The sequence below is a fragment of the Pygocentrus nattereri genome, chromosome 19 (genome assembly GCF_015220715.1).
Source record: "Pygocentrus nattereri isolate fPygNat1 chromosome 19, fPygNat1.pri, whole genome shotgun sequence".
NCBI classification, from domain to species: domain Eukaryota; kingdom Metazoa; phylum Chordata; class Actinopteri; order Characiformes; family Serrasalmidae; genus Pygocentrus; species Pygocentrus nattereri.
In genome coordinates, this window is record NC_051229.1 from 24,081,605 (window position 1) to 24,098,609 (window position 17,005).

The window sequence follows — 17,005 nt, forward strand, 5'->3', positions numbered from 1 at the left end:
AAAAGGCATTTACCTCAATCCTAGACTGTTGGTTTTACCCAAAATGTAACAGGGCCTACACACTACTGTAGTCATACGTTACATTTAGTTTTGACACTTGGTCTTAACATAGACAAGCTTAATATCCTACCGCAAACCACAGCAATCTCCGACCCTTACCTAATTTCATATGAGCTACGACTTAGCCATAATATATATATGTTCCCTCGTTATTCAACAAAGCGCTCAATAAAACCTTTTACTGCCCTACAATTTATAGAAAATCTCCCAGAGCTATCAACCCCAGTCTCCACTCCATCAGACCCAATGGAACTAGATTTACTAACCGATTACTTAGAAAATACCTTATGATCCACTTTAGAAAATGTGGCCCCACTTAAAATAAAAAGAATAAGGCAGAAAAAGCTCGCCCGTGGTACAACAATAAAACAAACAGTTCAGAAACAAAAACAAACAGTTAAAACAAACAGTTCAGAAATTAGAGCGGAACTGGCGTCAAACCAAGCTGGAAGTGTTCCACACTGCCTGGAAGGACAGCCTTATAGAGTATAGAAATGCTCTCACTAAAGCTCGCTCAGCATATCTGGCCTTGCTGATCGAGAATAATAATTATAATCCTAGAATACTGTTTAATGTGATTTCCCAAATCACAAAAAATCAGGCAGGTACAGAACCAGAAATCTCAGCAACTCTCACACAAGTTTTTAATGGACTTCTTTAATAATAAAATTGATAATATTAGACAACAAATTCAAATTCAACTTGGCTGTCATCTGACTTGGCTGATATAGAACAAATTACAGGCCTGTTTCTAACATACCGTTTATATCAAAGATCTTAAAAAAAGCTGTGGCCCAACAACTTAGTTCATATCTACACAAGAACCATATATATGAAAAATTTCAATCTGGATTCAGGCCACATCACAGCTCTAGTTAAGATAACTAATGATCTTCTTCTTGCCTCTGATCAAGGCTACATATCTCTCTTAGTGCTACTTGACCTTAGCAAGGCTTTCGATAAAATAGACCACAATATTCTCTTAGAAAGGTTAGAAAACATGGTTGGAGTCACAGGGACGGCCCTATCATGGTTCAGATCTTACCTATCAGAATGTTATCAGTTCGTTAGGGTAAACAATTTATCTTCCAATTATTCAAAAGTGAGATTTGGAATTCCGCAAGGCTCTATTTTAGGACCATTATTATTTACACTATACATGTTACCGTTAGGCACAGTTATAAGTAGCCATGGCATAAACTTTCATTGTTATGTAGACGATACTCAACTGTACATATCAGCCAAGCCTGATGACAAATACAGGTTAAAGAAAATGGAGGACTATGTAAAAGACGTGAAAGGCTGGATGTCAGCATCACTATGACAGCTTTTCTACATCTTCGCAATATTGCCAAGATAAGAAATGCCCTATCCCTGCGTGATGCAGAAACACTAGTACATGCCTTTATACTTCCAGGCTAGACTACTGTAATGCATTACTGTCAGGATGTACGAGCAGGAATTTAAACTCCAACTAGTCCAAAACGCCGCAGCCAGGGTCCTCACTAAAACTAGAAAATTTGATAATATTAGTCCAGTGCTATCATCACTTCATTGGCTGCCTATTAAATTCCGTATTGATTATAAAATCCTTTTATTGACTTATAAAGCCCTACATGGTCTAGCTCCCGAGTACTTACAAGACCTTCTTTCTCATTATGAGCCATCACGACCACTCAGATCACACAGATCACTGGCTTATTAATAGTCCCCAGAACTCAGAAGGTTTCAGCTGGGGGAAGAGCTTTTTCTTATAAAGCCCCCAAATTCTGGAATGATCTTCTAGAAACTGTTCGGGACTCAGACACAGTCTCAATCTTTAAGACTAGGCTGAAAACTCACTTGTTCAGTTTAGATTTTGGTAGCTAATGTTCCCCCTTAGATAAAGGCAGCAGATCCAGGGGTCCATGGACACAGGGAATTATAGTAAACTGAGATGCTGGTGCTGTCGCCCCGCTGCTCGCACGCGGTCACTTAAGTTTGTGGCCGAGCCCTCCTGCTACCCACTTCAGACCAGCTGCCCACGCCCCATCTGCCACCACCTGAATTAGACTAGCTGCCCACCCTACACTGATATTCCTAATACCAATATTACTGCTATTAATATTAGTAGTATAATCACTTGTAGGTAGTTTGACCAGAGGAGGATGGGTCCCCCCTGGTGAGCCTGGTTCCTCCCAAGGTTTCTTCCTCAGTTCTGAGGGAGTTTTTCCTTGCCACTGTTGCCCCTGGCTTGCCCACCGTGGGGTTGTGTACATTTTTACACTCCTGTTAAAACTTTGTTTTGTTTTTTCTGAAATTCTGTAAAGCTGCTTTGTGACAACATCCGTTGTAAAAAGCGCTAAACAAATAAATTTGATTTGATTTGATTTGACCACCATAAACCCATTCAATATAAAATCATTACTTTTAAGTAAAATATAATTCATACATATAAAAGGAGCAAAAACTGAAAGCTGGTAAGTTCTGCTTTTGTTCAATACTGATCATTTGTTGCTCTCTCTTCTGATCAGTCTTTTCTAATGAGGGAATGCAGTCCAGTTACAGAGAAAACAGAACAATTACAAAGTTTTTGTTATCGGTAACTAGCGGTCTAATTCTTCAACTGGTTGCAGTTGATAGGCATGGATTTCAAAGCTAACAGCTATACAGTAAAAATGAGTAAGAACAGCCTGCTTTTGGCTGACCTAGCTGTTAAGCTAAACCTGTTTAGCTTGTAATGCATGGTCTTCTTCACTTGCATTTAAGTAAACTGCCACTGACATTCCAGAGCATTTCCGTATGTAGGGGGAGGCGGGGGGGTAAAATAGTTACACTACTGCTGGGAGTCATTCCAGTAAGCATAGTGTTTTATTTTTTGTAGTGCCAATGTGGGTTGTATTATGTGTGTGAGACGACTTGTGGGTTACATGGGAGAGAGAGAGAGAGAGAGAGAGAGAGGGAGTGTGTGTGTGTGTGTGTGTGTGTTTACCCTCCATCTTTCGCTCTGCATTAGAAAGGCATTGATCCGCTGCCAGAATATTGTTTGCAAACTTTTCCTTTTCCTTTAGATACTGACTCAACACTTCCTCACTCTGTAAAAAGAAAACACACACACACACACACACACACACACACACACACACACACACACACACACACACACACACACAGAATGCACTCTTATACACAAATATACTGTGTATTTTAATGTTGTAGTTAGTGTTATCACAAGAGCCCTTTCTTGCTATTTATTGAACATTATTTGCTGGTTCATTGCTGTATTTATATATTGTTGCTGTCGGAACAAAACCTTGTACTCGGAACCTTTTTTGTCAGTCCTTTAAATGTTTTGGATATTTCAAAATGCCCGCTACACTTTACATTGGGAGAAAATTTCCCAATGAATGGACCAATAGAACTCAGGGATACTCAGGGATGTAAATCTTTTTTCTTCTCCTGTAAAGATACAATTTTGTAAAGTTATGAAAAAGGTTTTTGTCTGACATACAATTTAGCACATTCTATATATCCTTCATAGGCCATAACAAATTTTCTCTTAATTAAAATAAAAAAGTATTAAAATTCCTTTAGAAAATATCAAAACTGTATAAAAAGTATTAATCTTTTTTAGTTCTAGCATACAAAATTATGCTAGTTTGGGTGGGGACACATACGTAGGATGCCACCCAGATGCTTTTCACTTTTGTCTGTACATAATCAAACAAACAGACTGTGTGGGTAGATGCACCATTATCTGTGTGTGTGTGTGCGTTGTCTGTACTCCTTTGTGAGGCGCTTGAGTGTGTCTCGATAGTCTTGATATCCTCCAGGCTGCATGAAGGAGCCATCATTCAGAGATTCCTCCAGAGGAGCAAACACACACTCCAGCTTTGAGCGACACATGTGCTCACACTCCTCTTGATTCTGCCTACACAGCTCCTCATACTCAGTCTGGATCTGCCTCTTTGGGAATGCAGACAGAAAAAAATGAAAAAAGAGTGAGTAATTTGTGTATATTTGAGAGACAGTGAGTTTTTCTTTTTGCCAAAAAAAATCGGATATAGCTTGACCTAAATTAAACACAGGTCAAATACACTATCCACCTAATTTCTGTGCTTAGCATGATAGAAATTAGTTTTTTAAACCAGTGCTATGATAATGCTCATCGTATGCTCATCATGGTATGTTAGCATCACACTAGTGGCATTAGCACTGAGCAATATTGAATTTTGAGGTCAACTCTAGTTTAAATACAACAGGCATGTAAGCAAAATGGTTTACTTTGTATATCAGCTTTTTAAGGTAACTGCTTTTCAGGCCTGTAACATTCCTACTCCTGCTGTACTTTCACCTTCGCTGACAGTGACAGTCCCACACTGCACATTGTTACAAAATGCCTCAGAGACATTTAATGGAACAAAACAAGTTCTTGAAATGTAGGCTATAAACAGTAATATATTTCATTCCCAAACAAGATATTTCAGCCATTTTCAGCCATCTCAAAACACAGTGGTCATGTGAAAAATAAAGTAGATAGAGTTTTTAGAAAAAATAAAACATTGCAAAAAGTAAACCTTTTTTGTATTTCTCAGTAATTTTGATGTACCATGAGTTCCAGCTGTGATTTTTGCTCAGTGTCATTGAAGGAAATGCTGATGAAGACCTCGACTGCCTTCTTCTCTGCTTGAGCGTGGATGTCGGAGAGTTCAGCCGGGTCCAGTGGAAAGCACAGATACTTGAATACCTCACTCCGATAGACCTGCAGGCCCTGTTCCACTGCTCGCCCATTCTGGATCTGGGCCAGAGTCTCCACTGCGTTCTCCAGACATGGAATCCGACCACTACGGATGGCCTCCACATATACTTCTGTCAGGCTGCCCAGAACTGGGAAAGAACATTATTTAGTCATGGGGTGTTACGATATGATACTCATTAACATGTTTGCAATACGATACTTTTTATCGATCAAATCTCAGATTTTATAAACATTATAAACCCTATAAACATTTGTGATCAGACATACTGACAAAGTCAAATGGCTTTGATTTGAATTCAATGATATTTCTAAGAGACCACCAGTGAATTGCTGCACTCTGCCTGAAATCACGAAGTCATGGAAATCATAAAGTTTTCCATTTAAATTTGTCTTTCAAGAACATGTCTTTTTTACCCATTCTTGAATCTATTTATTCAACAATTCATACATTCGTTCATCACCAATTTTGACTTTAAAGGGTCCATATAGTGGAAAACTAAATTTAAAGAGAGATAATTTACATAACAAAACAGACTTTTTAATTCTATATGATAAAGAAGGGTTGGAAAATGGTCAAATGGTAAAAATGAACTATGACAGCCGTTTGTATGTAAAACCATACAAACGTAAAAAATTGGACCTCAAGAAAAAATACAAAACAATGTAGAAAGTTGGCCCTTTAAATCAGTAAGCTTTGCTGGGATAGATTCCATCAATAATGACTGACCGGTGCCGGTAAGTATACGTCCTCCTGTTACAGTTTTGGGTTTGGCACTGCTAAACACGTAGTCACAGAACTCTTTAGCCCGCTGCAGAAACCGTGTGTCAAGTTCTGCCTCCGAGAGCTCCTCCATCCTCTTCAGGTCATCATCTCCGGCTGGCCGTGGAAACACAAAACACTGCCGCGCTGCGAAAAAGTTCCGCAAACAACGCCTGGGCAGGTTGAACTGCTCAATTTTAGCAGAATTACCTAGAAATACACACAAACACACACACATGCTTATCTTTCTGGGTCATGGTACGTAGAAATAAGGAAACCCAAATTAAATATGTATTTACAAATATATACAGTGCCCTCCACAATTACTGGTACCCCTCATTGTATTAAAAGCCTTAAAATAAATAAAATTTTTATTTCAGAAGCATAATCTCACACTGAAAATTTTAGAACAATGTAACCTTTAACTCAGGTGACTTAAAAAAATCCCTGACTAAGAAATCATTATTTTTCATAAAAACACCTGTTCCACAATTACTGGCACCCCCAACTCTTTGTAGAAAATAAATGTAATTGAAGCATTTGTCATTTCTACTGTAGTTTAGAAAGTTGATCATAGTATCTAGGAACCTTTAATTAGTAATTCATTGCTTCCTGTTTCCATTGGGTATAAAATATGATGTGACACAGGCCTATTTCTCTTATACACTCTTCAACATGGGAAAGACAAAAGAACACACCATTCAAGTAAGGCAGATGTGTGTTGACCTTCATAAGTCAGGCAATGGCTACAAGAAAATAACCACTGACCTACAGCTGCCCATATCTACAGTCAGAGGAATCATCAAGTAGTTTAAACAACTGGAACAGTGGCAAACAAGCCTGGACGAGGATTCAAGTTTAATTTGCCACCACACAAAGTGAGGAGGATGGTAAGAGAAGTAAAAAGTTCTCCAAAGCTCACTGTTGGAGAATTACATCAAAGAGTAGCATCTTGGGGTCACAAAGTCTCCATAACAACCATCAGGTACTATTTACATGCCAACAAGCTGTTTGGGAGGCATGCATGGAAAAAGGCTTTTCTCACTTACAAGCATAAACATAAACATCTGGAGTTCGCTAAGCTGTATTGGGACTTTAACTGGGACCGTGTGCTTTGGTTAGATGAGACCAAGATAGAGCTTTCTGACAACAAACACTTAGTGGGTCTGGCATAACACAAAATGTGAGTATGTGGAAAAGCACCTCATGCCCACTGTGAAGTATGGGGTAGGATCAGTGATGCTGTGGGCCTATTTCTCTTCCAAAGGCCCTGGGAACCTTGTTAGAGTACATGGCATCATGTACCCTAAACATGTGGCCAAATCTACACAAAAACGGTTCACCAGACACAAAATCAAGCTCCTCCCATGGCCATCTCAGTTCCCAGACCTCAACCCAATTGAAAACCTGTGGGTTCAGCTGAAGGGGAGAGTGCATAGGAGAGGACCCAGGACTCTGGACGATTTAGAGAGATTGTGCAAAGAGGAATGGTCAAAGATCCCTCTCTCTGTATTCTTCCATCTTGTGAAATGTTCTAGGAGAAGATTAAGTGCTGTCTTGTTGTCAAGAGGGGATTGTACAAAGTATTAACATCAGGGGTGCCAATAATTGTGGCACAGATGAGTTCATGTAAAATAATTATTTCTTAATGTGGGATTTTTTGACCAACTGAATAAATGCACTTGAATTAAAGTTTTTTTGCATCAATTTGAAAAAAAAAACTAAGAACACATCTTAAGGAGGGGTACCAATAATTGTGGAGGGTCCTGTGTGTGTGTGTGTGTATATATATATATATATATGTATATATATATATATATATATATATATATATATATATATATATATATATATATATAAATTATATATGTAAAGGATCCTTAAAAGGTTCAGGTTATTCATGTAATCTTTTAATTCAATTCAGTTTCATGTTTTGCATATTCATGTAAAAAGTGAAGACTCTTATTTTGGCTGATGCTGCTGCCCACGAAAAAAGGGTCAATCAAAGGGGACAATCAGAAGGAAAGTGGGTAGTGGACTCTAAAAGACAACACAATAGCACCTAGCTGAATGGCGAAAAAGGTAACTATTTTATAAGGTTGATTCTGAGTACAAGGTGTTTCATGTCATAAGCTCGTTCCTCTTTTTTGCTCCGTTGAAATACAAAGGCAAGTGTATTTTCTGTATTTCTGTTTGGGTTGTTACGGGCATTTTTCATTTCAGTGATTGTGAACTCAGTTAATTTACACTGAAACATGTTATGTTCTATATTGTATCTGCATAAACGGTAATTGCGAACGTTATTTTTTTTTTCTTAACTGAGAAGTTAAGAAAAGTCCAGGAGAGTATTCAGAAGAAGAAGGCAGCTAAGAAAAAGTGGGATAACCAGAGAGATGAAGGAAGTAGGCAGGAGTACTGTGAGGCTAGTCGCATAGCAAAAAGAATGGTGGCAAAGGCAAAGGCTCAGGCCTATGATGAGCTGTATGAGAGGCTGGACAGTAAAGAAGGAGTAAAGGGCTTGTATCGTCTGGCTAAACAGAGAGATAGAGCTGGAAAGGATGTACAGCAGGTTAGGCTGATAAAGGATAGAGAGGGAAATGTACTAGTGAGTGAACAGAGAGTGTTGAGTAGATGGAAGGAGTACTTTGAAGAACTAATGAATGAGGAAAACGAGAGTGAGAGGAGGACAACGGGGGGAGAGATAGTGGATCAGGAAGTGCAGAGAATTAGTAAAGTGGAAGTGAGGGCAGCTCTAAAAAGGATGAAGAATGGAAAGGCAGTTGGTCTAGATGACATACCTGTGGAAGTATGGAGATGTTTAGGAGAGAAGGCAGTGGACTTTTTAACCAGGTTGTTTAACAAAATCCTGGAGAGTGAGAGGATGCCTGATGAGTGGAGAAGCAGTGTACTGGTCCCCATTTTTAAGAACAAGGGTGATGTGCAGAGCTGCAGGAACTACAGAGGTATAAAGTTGATGAGCCACACCATGAAGGTATGGGAAAGAGTTGTTGAAGCAAGGCTAAGGCGATAGGTTCAGATCAGTGAGCAGCAGTTTGGTTTCATGCCCAGAAAGAGTACCACAGATGCAATTTTTGCGTTGAGAGTGTTGGTAGAGAAGTACAGAGAAGGTCAGAAGGAGCTACATTGTGTCTTTGTGGATCTAGAGAAGGCATATGGTTGGCCAAGAGAGGAACTGTGGTACTGTATGAGTACGGCAGGTGTAGCTGAAAAGTATGTTAGCGTGGTGCAGGATGTATGAGGATAGTGAGACAGTGGTGAGGTGTGCAGTTGGAGTGACAAATGGTTTCAAGGTGAAGGTAGGATTACATCAGGGATCAGCTTTGAGCCCCTTCTTGTTTGCAATGGTGATGGACAGGTTGACAGATGAGGTCAGGCAGGAGGCTCCATGGACCATGATGTTTGCAGATGACATTGTAATCTGTGGTGAGAGTAGAGAGCAGATGGAAGAGAATCTGGAGAGGTGGAGGTTTGCACTGGAGAGGAGAGGAATGAAGGTCAGTAGAAACAAGACTTAATACATGTGTGTGAATGAGAGGGAGGCAGGTGGAAAGGTGAAGATGCAAGGAGTAGAGGTCGTAAGGGTGGATGACTTCAAATATCTTGGGTCAACCATCCAGAGCAATGGAGAGTGTAGAAAAGAGGTGAAGAAGAAAGTGCAGGCAGGATGGAGTGGGTGGAGACGGGTGTGAGGGCTGATGAGTGACAGAAGGATCGCAGCAAGAGTGAAAGGGAAGGTTTACAAGACAGTAGTGCGTCCTGCTGTGATGTATGGTTTGGAGACTGTGGCTCTGTCTAGAAGACAGGAGGCTGAGCTGGAGGTGGCGGAGATGAAGATGCTGAGATTTTTGTTGGGAGTGACATGGCTGGACAAGATTAGAAATGAGCAGACCAGAGGGACATTGAAGGTGGAGCAGTTTGGAGATAAAGCCAGAGAGGCCAGGTTGAGATGGTTTGGACATGTGTTGAGGAGGAATAGTGGATATATTGGGCAAAGAATGTTGGAGATGGAGCTGCCGGGTAGAAGGAGAAGAGGTAGACCTCAGAGAAGGGACCTCAGTGGGCGGCACGGTGGCGTGGTGGGTAGCGCTGTCACCTCACAGCAAGGAGGGCCTGGGTTCGATTCCCCGGCCGGGCGACTGGGAGTTTGCATGTTCTCCCCGTGTCTGTGTGGGTTTTCTCCGGTTTCCTCCCGCAGTCCAAAAGACATGCAGTCAGGCCAGTTGTGTAAAAATGATCAAACTGTAAGTCGCTCTGGATAAGAGCGTCAGCCAAATGCTGTGAGAAGGTGTATGGATGTAGTTAAGGTGGACATGGAGATGGTTGGTGTGAAAGTAGAGGAGGCAGTGGATAGGGCAAGATGGAGGCAGATGATCCGCTGTGGTGACCCCTAAAGGGAGCAGCCGAAAGAAGATTTTTTTTCTTAACTAGCTCTTACGGTGAATTCTGGAGCTAACGGAAATAAATCTTCACGAAACATCAGTTGTCGAGTTTTGACCATTATTCAGCTGGGGTCGCTAAAATATATAGTGTGTGTGTGTGTGTGTGTGTGTGTGTGTGTGTGTGTGTGCTTAGACTTTGTACAAGCATTGCCCTCCAACCTTTTCTCAGCACCAGTGAAAAAGTGTTTATATATATAGTGCGTGTTTATATATATAGTGCAGATACTGTGTATGCACTGTTACTTGACATTTTAGGTAAACATTCTGCATAGCTTTTTAAAAATGTTCTTTATGTGTATATATAACTTTATACATTTTGATGAGAAAATTAAATCATCTAATTTAAGCCCCGAAAATACCATGAAATTATTTAAGCACAGGTCACACAGCTCTGAGTTAATTCACCTTCTCATTCTTACTTGGACACAGAAATCTAAGCAATTTTGTGGCTTTGTGGAAATTTAAACAGTCGCCTAACTGCCTAATCATTAAAAGCTCATGAGTTCAAACCCTTGTGATGCCTCAGCCCTATATGTGAATGCAGCCTGAGAGGAGGAAGTCCTCACATCTCCAGGTTGGTGGTACTGTATGATAGGGGGAGTTGTAGTCCATAGATGGGCATTACCAATGACTAATTTGGGGATTTTGTTGCTCTAACTTGAAATGCAGTACCAAGGTTAGTGTCGTAGCAGCATTTAGCTACAGTAATATAGTAGCAGTGATCCATTCAAACTCTAGTGTAAATGAATGTGTGTGTATCTATGTGTTTAGACCTTCCTACCAGGTTTGAGCACCAAAGCACTCTCCAGGTATTGATTAGCTGTGATGGGCTGGCCTTCTTTTCTCAACTCCAGTGTGAAGTCTCGCACTGTCCAGATAAATGATGGGAACATGCGCATGAACTCTGCTGAGTCATCATCATCAGCACCCCTCTGTGCCCTCACACGAATATTCTCAGTCAATTCTGTCACATAGCTGCAGAGGGCGCTGTTCAAGAAAGCAACTGTACTTTTGTCTCTGAATTCATGATACAGAGTGTGTGCAAAATTTGGTGAAGGATACTGCAACTTCTCAAGTGCATTGTTGTCAATTATCCCTAAGCTGTTGTAGACCAGAGTACTACTGAGCAGAACCGCCAGACAGAAGATCCAGGTGTCATGCTTTTCATCACCCTGAAAATGCCAAACAGATTCATTTAGCACCAAATTCAAACAACTACATGTACTCTGATAATCAGAGGAAACTGTATGATCGAGTGACATGACACAAGTACAGCACCATATGACCCATATGACTGTATCCATTTATGAAAAGAACAAGATGTAATGGAATGAAAATCCTATGAAAATGCCTTGCCTTGTCCACATCCCCCAGTCCCTCAGTGTCCAATAGCACCAAAGTGTGATCTGCTTTAGTAGGGTGTGGCACACACCACATCCAGATACCTTTAGTCTTCGACTCAATGGTGCTGCCTAGAGCAAAACCTGACAGAATCAAAGAAAACAACATTGCTGTAGAACTGCTATCAATTAATTGCATGGTTATAAACAAATGTTTGTGAAGAATGCATACTTTGCATAATTTTCAAGAATGTTGACTCAAACTTTTGCATTGCATTGTGGGCTTTTTATAGACTTCTTTCACTGCTGAGCCACAATTACGTACCCTCGAACACGTTTTGCTGCACTTCTGAGAAACAAATGTCCATTGGGGCTGCTAAAGAGAGGCTTACACTTTAATGTTATATTGTGATTATTTTGCCTTTCAAAATGACAGAATCAGAGGTTTTGATTATATTTTAAGCTGTCAGTCATCCGCGGTATTTTAATGATAAATGTAGAATAATTCCAGGGCGCCTGTGATGTCTGTCGGTTCACAAGTGGGCAAAGCAGGTAGCTAATGGGGCCTCTAACACAGTTTCAGGTACGTAGCTATAGCTGCTGCTGGGGCTGTTCTGTAACATTAGTTTGGTGGATAAAGCAGGTTGTGTACTTGCTGGATAATAAGCAGAGTTTCCATAACCTTTTGCCTGAAGATATAGGGGGACGGGGGCACTTTCTACTGATTTAGGGGCGATTTATCTAGCCAGCCTCCTTCAATTACGTGTCCTCCAGTATGTAAACCCGAGATGTCAGCTGAGCTGATAATGGGACGTAGCTTTAGCTAGCTAGGTACCTTATGTGATTAGCTACCTGGCGTTAGGTGGCTAGTGAAGAGCGCTTGCAGTTGATGTGTTTCTGTGGTCACGATGTGCTGGCTACAGATCTCAAGTTGTCGTGGCCTATGTGCGTGAAAACATGCCTGCTTTATCCACCAAACTATGCGAGAATGGCCACAACTAGTTACATGGCTAGGCAAAGCAGTTAGCTAATGCAGCCTCTAAAATAGCATTAGGTTAACACTAGCGGTTGGCTAGCATAACTTACATGAAGCTATGTCCCATTATCAGCTCATCTGACATCTCGGGTTTACGTACTGCAGCCTCTTTTACGAACTAAGCCTCTCTTTAGCGCCCCCAGTGGACGTTTGTTTCTCAGAAGTGCAGCAAAACGTACTCGAGGGTACGTAATTATGGCTCTGCAAAAAAGTGATCAGAGTTATGTATATAACATGAGACCAGGTTGGCCTTTGGAGTAGTGGTGTCATATTCAGAGAAACTACAAAATAAGCATTTTCTTCAGCTCAAAATTCTATGAATGATGCAAAGCACAATTTTAGGTTAGATGTAACATTTTACATCAAATCAAAACTCAAACACTTTCAATCAACTTCTGTCTTGTTCCACTTTTTTACAGTGTAAAACAAATGTATGGAAAACGTAATCCTTTTGAGACAGGCATTTGCATAAATCCAATGTTTCATACTGGGTATAACTAGGGATGTTACATCATTAAATTTTAGCTGACAATTAATTGTCATATAAATAACTGATTAATGATTTGTCTTTTCTTGTTCATTATTTTTAATACAGATAATTTAATACAGATAGTTTAATAAAACACATGCCTGAAGCGGCAAAAGGCTAAAGATAAGCCACCTTACTTCCTAGTTATGTTTACTTAGTAGTATGGTCAGAAGAATAGACTCACACAAATGTCTGTTTACACAGAATTATTTGTAGAGTTAAGCAAAACTATTTGTTTTTCACAATAATGAAAATATAAGGAATCACTCTGGTAGCAAACATGTTAATAACATTGGAATTACCTATATACATGAATAAACATTACTCTGTGCTGCCCTCTAAACAGGTTAGAGCACCAACAGGGCAACCAACTTTTTCATAAGCCACATGATGTCTCAATGAATACATTTACTGCTCTCTTAATTATGCATCGCTGCTGTCGGAAGAAAACCTTGTATCTCCAGTTTGTCTTTTTTTCAGTTTGACATAATTTGAATATGCTTGTTCTTTACATTGTGTGTAAATTTCATGTTGAGTGGACCAGAAGAAACAGCCCAAAAATTACTTGGAAAAATGTCTTGTTCTATTGACTTACATTAAAATTAAGGTAAGTTTTTTCCTTCACCTGTAAAGTTACAGTTTTGGAGATACAAGGTTTTCTTCCAACAACAGTGATATGTTTGCCTCAATGCACCTAATTCACATTTTTATTGTGGCATATTATGACTGAAATTTAATGACTGTCGAAAATTATTGCAGTCAGCTAAATTGCAGTTAGGTGATGATATAATAATTGTGACAGGTCTAGGTATGGCTAGTCAAATAAGATTTCATTGAGGCATTATTCTAATATATTTTCTCAGGTTTGCAAGTTTTTCTTACCTTTTTGCTGCCCTGCCAGGCGATTCATAAGGTAAGACTTCCCTGTGCGGTAAAGCCCCACCACACACACCACTACCACTGGCTGAGTTATCCCTTCCAGAATTGTTTTAGCTTCTTTCTGAACACACAGCTGTCCCTCATGATCGCTGCTGATCAGACATTTTGGCTCCTTCATGATGCTAGACATCTGAAAACAAATTTCAATGTATTTGGCAAACCCATTGAATTTCAACATATCAGTTGAACACAATATTCATGAAACATTCAGCTCCATTATTAAGAGTGTTACGACTGAAATTGAAACTGGCCCAAACACATAGTGGACTGACCAATCAGAATACTTTTAAAAGCAAAAAAACAGATAAAGAGTGGCGCACTGCAAGAAAAAACTAAATAACTAAATAAAATAGCATTACAATAATGTTGATTTTTATTGTAACGTGGAGCGAGAAGGCGGACGCATGTGCTGAGTAAAGCAAGTTTTGTTTTGGGCAAATCCAGGGTCGTAGTCGGAACAGTCCAGGTTCATATAGCCAACATGGAGAGATCGCAGAACAGACATGAAAACAATGAACACAGAACCTTAAACAAGAATAAAACACTTCAAACAATACAAACAGTACATACATAATCAAACATCCATTATACATCAAACAAAGACCAAAGAAACCAAGGAGCAAACACAGGGCTTAAATACCCAAGGGATAACAGGACACAGGTGGAAACACAGGTGGAGACAATCAGGGGTGTCAGTCACGAAACAAGGGGGCAGGACTGAAAACCAAAACAAAGAAGCACATGGACAAGACTGGGAAGTAAACACAACCCGAGCACATGGATAAGACTGAGAAGGGTCAATCGTGACATTTATTTGGATATAGCTAAAACTATCTGTCATTACATTATGGCAGCTTTTTCCAAAAGCAATCTGAAAGACAAAAGTGTGTTAATGAAACATAGTGGCTTCTGTCTTGGTCAGTAGCAGCCAACACAGGGAAGCCATACTAAAAATCCCACTTGTAACAAAGGTGAACCATTTTCAGAAGTCAGATTCAGATACAGATTATATATGTGGCATTTGTAAGATGCTCTTATCCAGAGTGACTTACAATTTGACATATATATATATATATATATATATATATATATATATATATATATATATATATATATATATAATTTTTTTTTTTTTTTTTTACAGAGGTAGGCAAAGGCAGTGTTCGGAGTCTTGCTAAGACTCTCATCAGTTTAGTGTAGCATGTTTGCCCAAGCAGGCAACTGATCCCAAAGTCTGTGACAAGGAGGGCAGAGGTGTTACCCACTGCGCTACACCAACAAAAATTATGTCAGAGGTTATGACATAGTTAAGGCAGAGAGATAATAAGCATGCAAATTTAAAACAATGAGTGTGGCAGAAGGTCTGATGTCTATAATATCTGATATCTGAACAACCGATGATGTGTTACAAAACAAAATGCCATGCTAAACTACTAATATATTATTCTCAACAGTTAGACTGGGTGGGGGAAAAGAAAATAATGACGTAATTGTCTACAATTTTTAAGACTTTGGGAGATTATTTAAAAACTTCACTAAATCAGTTTTTCCACCTCAATAACTTCCCACTTTAGTTATTTTCACTCTTTTGGTGTCAACTGCAAATGACACTCACTTATTCACTCAGTTCTACTCTAGCTTACATTGGTGCCATTTTTCTTAAAAAATAATTCAGTCTTGTTCGCTTTACCTAAAAAAGGGAATAAATTAAGGAGCATATAATGACTTAGAAATATTATATTTGGAGAACGTAAGAGAATGTAAGGTGTGGGAGTTGTAGGTGCCTGAGGTCTTCATTACAGAAACTCAGTAAAGAAGCATTGAACTTGACTATTGTTTTTTCAGAAGAATGAACACATACACACCCACACCCACATCCACCCCCCCCCCCCCCCCCCACACACACACACACACACACACTGACAATCTAGGCTACATATCCCATCAGTCATCACAGGACAGACAGAGTGCAATTTACCATGTCCAATTCACCTCACTGTTTACTCAGCATATTAAATATCTTATTCTCACTACTTTATGCTCAGAAATAAGTGCTGTGTCAGTGCTGCACTGTCCTGCCTGTCTACTGTGTCTAAAGTCTCTTTTAATTATAATATTGATTGCATTGTTTCTAGTTTAATGTTTTGCACACGTACACTTTGCCTACTGTCTATTTTGTTTCATGTTGCACCTTGTTCCTGGCTGATTTCGCTCTATTGCATGGAATGACAATACAAGCCTCTTGACTTTTGATTCTGACTGCATGGCTGAGGAAGGAAACCAGAGCACCCTTAGGAAACCCACACAGACACAGGGAGAACATGTAAACTCCACAAAGAAAGGACTTCTGATCAAATCAACCCAGGCCCTTCTTGCTGTGATGTGACAAAGCTACCCACTACCGTGCTGCCTAATTCAAAGAACATGTTTACTTTATATTATAAAATGATCATTCACCCACCCTCCACCATCATCCACAATGCTTACATCACCACAAGACAACATCTAACCTCTTACTCTTCATGATTGATATCAGCTGAAAAACGCCTGCTTAACTCGGCTGTTGTCCCTAAGAAGCTATTGGTTGCAGGTCAGCGGTTTGCTCTCATATAACGGTGCAGTGCAACAGTGATGGTGCTCCCAAGTTCACCCCACCAGTGCCCTTTACCGACCCCGTCTTTACAGTCTGAAGTGAAAGGAAAGACCCAGAAGCCTAAGCTAACAAACCCGTTTGGGTTGTGGAAACGCAGCGGATTAGAAATGTCTTTACTAGACCGAGCGATACACCCTCCTTACTCCTGGTCGTAAAATTAACCTCCGAGCTCTGTCTTCAACCTGCAGCAAGCACGACACGGAAAATGAAAGTGAAAGAGAAAGTATGAAAGCTGCGTTATGGAACAGTCTGTGCCCAGTACATATATAAACACTCAGAACAGCTCAGAACCACAATTATAGAATATAGACTTAGAATAATCACATCACAAAACACATAGTCTATTGGAACAGCCTCGCCCAGAAATAAACGCAGCATCTTAGTGATTTACGCTTTTGTATTGTATGCTGCACCTCTGATTGGCTAACTGGTCTGCATGCGTCAGCCAGTTTGTTGTGTGCTGCTGTCTTCTTGTCCGCCTCAACGGGGT

The 17,005-nt window shown here is 39.9% G+C and overlaps 1 protein-coding gene across 4 annotated transcripts; it reads right to left on the reverse strand.

Moving 5' to 3' along the window:
• Nucleotides 1-2,887: 2,887 nt before the first annotated feature.
• Nucleotides 2,888-17,000, reverse strand: LOC108428336 (guanylate-binding protein 1-like). Of its 4 annotated transcripts, none has more exons than XM_037531097.1 (9): nt 16,929-17,000; nt 13,806-13,992; nt 11,375-11,502; nt 11,081-11,190; nt 10,800-10,993; nt 5,526-5,768; nt 4,649-4,926; nt 3,791-4,005; nt 2,888-3,134 (listed from the first exon to the last, which is right to left on the reverse strand). In XM_037531097.1, the coding sequence occupies exons 2-8, from the start codon at nt 13,990-13,992 to the stop codon at nt 3,793-3,795; spliced, it is 1,353 nt and encodes a 450-aa protein (XP_037386994.1). In that variant the 5' UTR covers nt 16,929-17,000; the 3' UTR covers nt 2,888-3,134; nt 3,791-3,792. The 4 variants fall into 4 exon arrangements, with proteins under 4 accessions (XP_037386994.1, XP_037386995.1, XP_017554744.2 ...); XM_037531098.1 differs by lacking the exon at nt 16,929-17,000 and adding an exon at nt 16,380-16,648; XM_017699255.2 differs by lacking the exon at nt 16,929-17,000 and adding an exon at nt 16,373-16,648.
• Nucleotides 17,001-17,005: the final 5 nt, after the last annotated feature.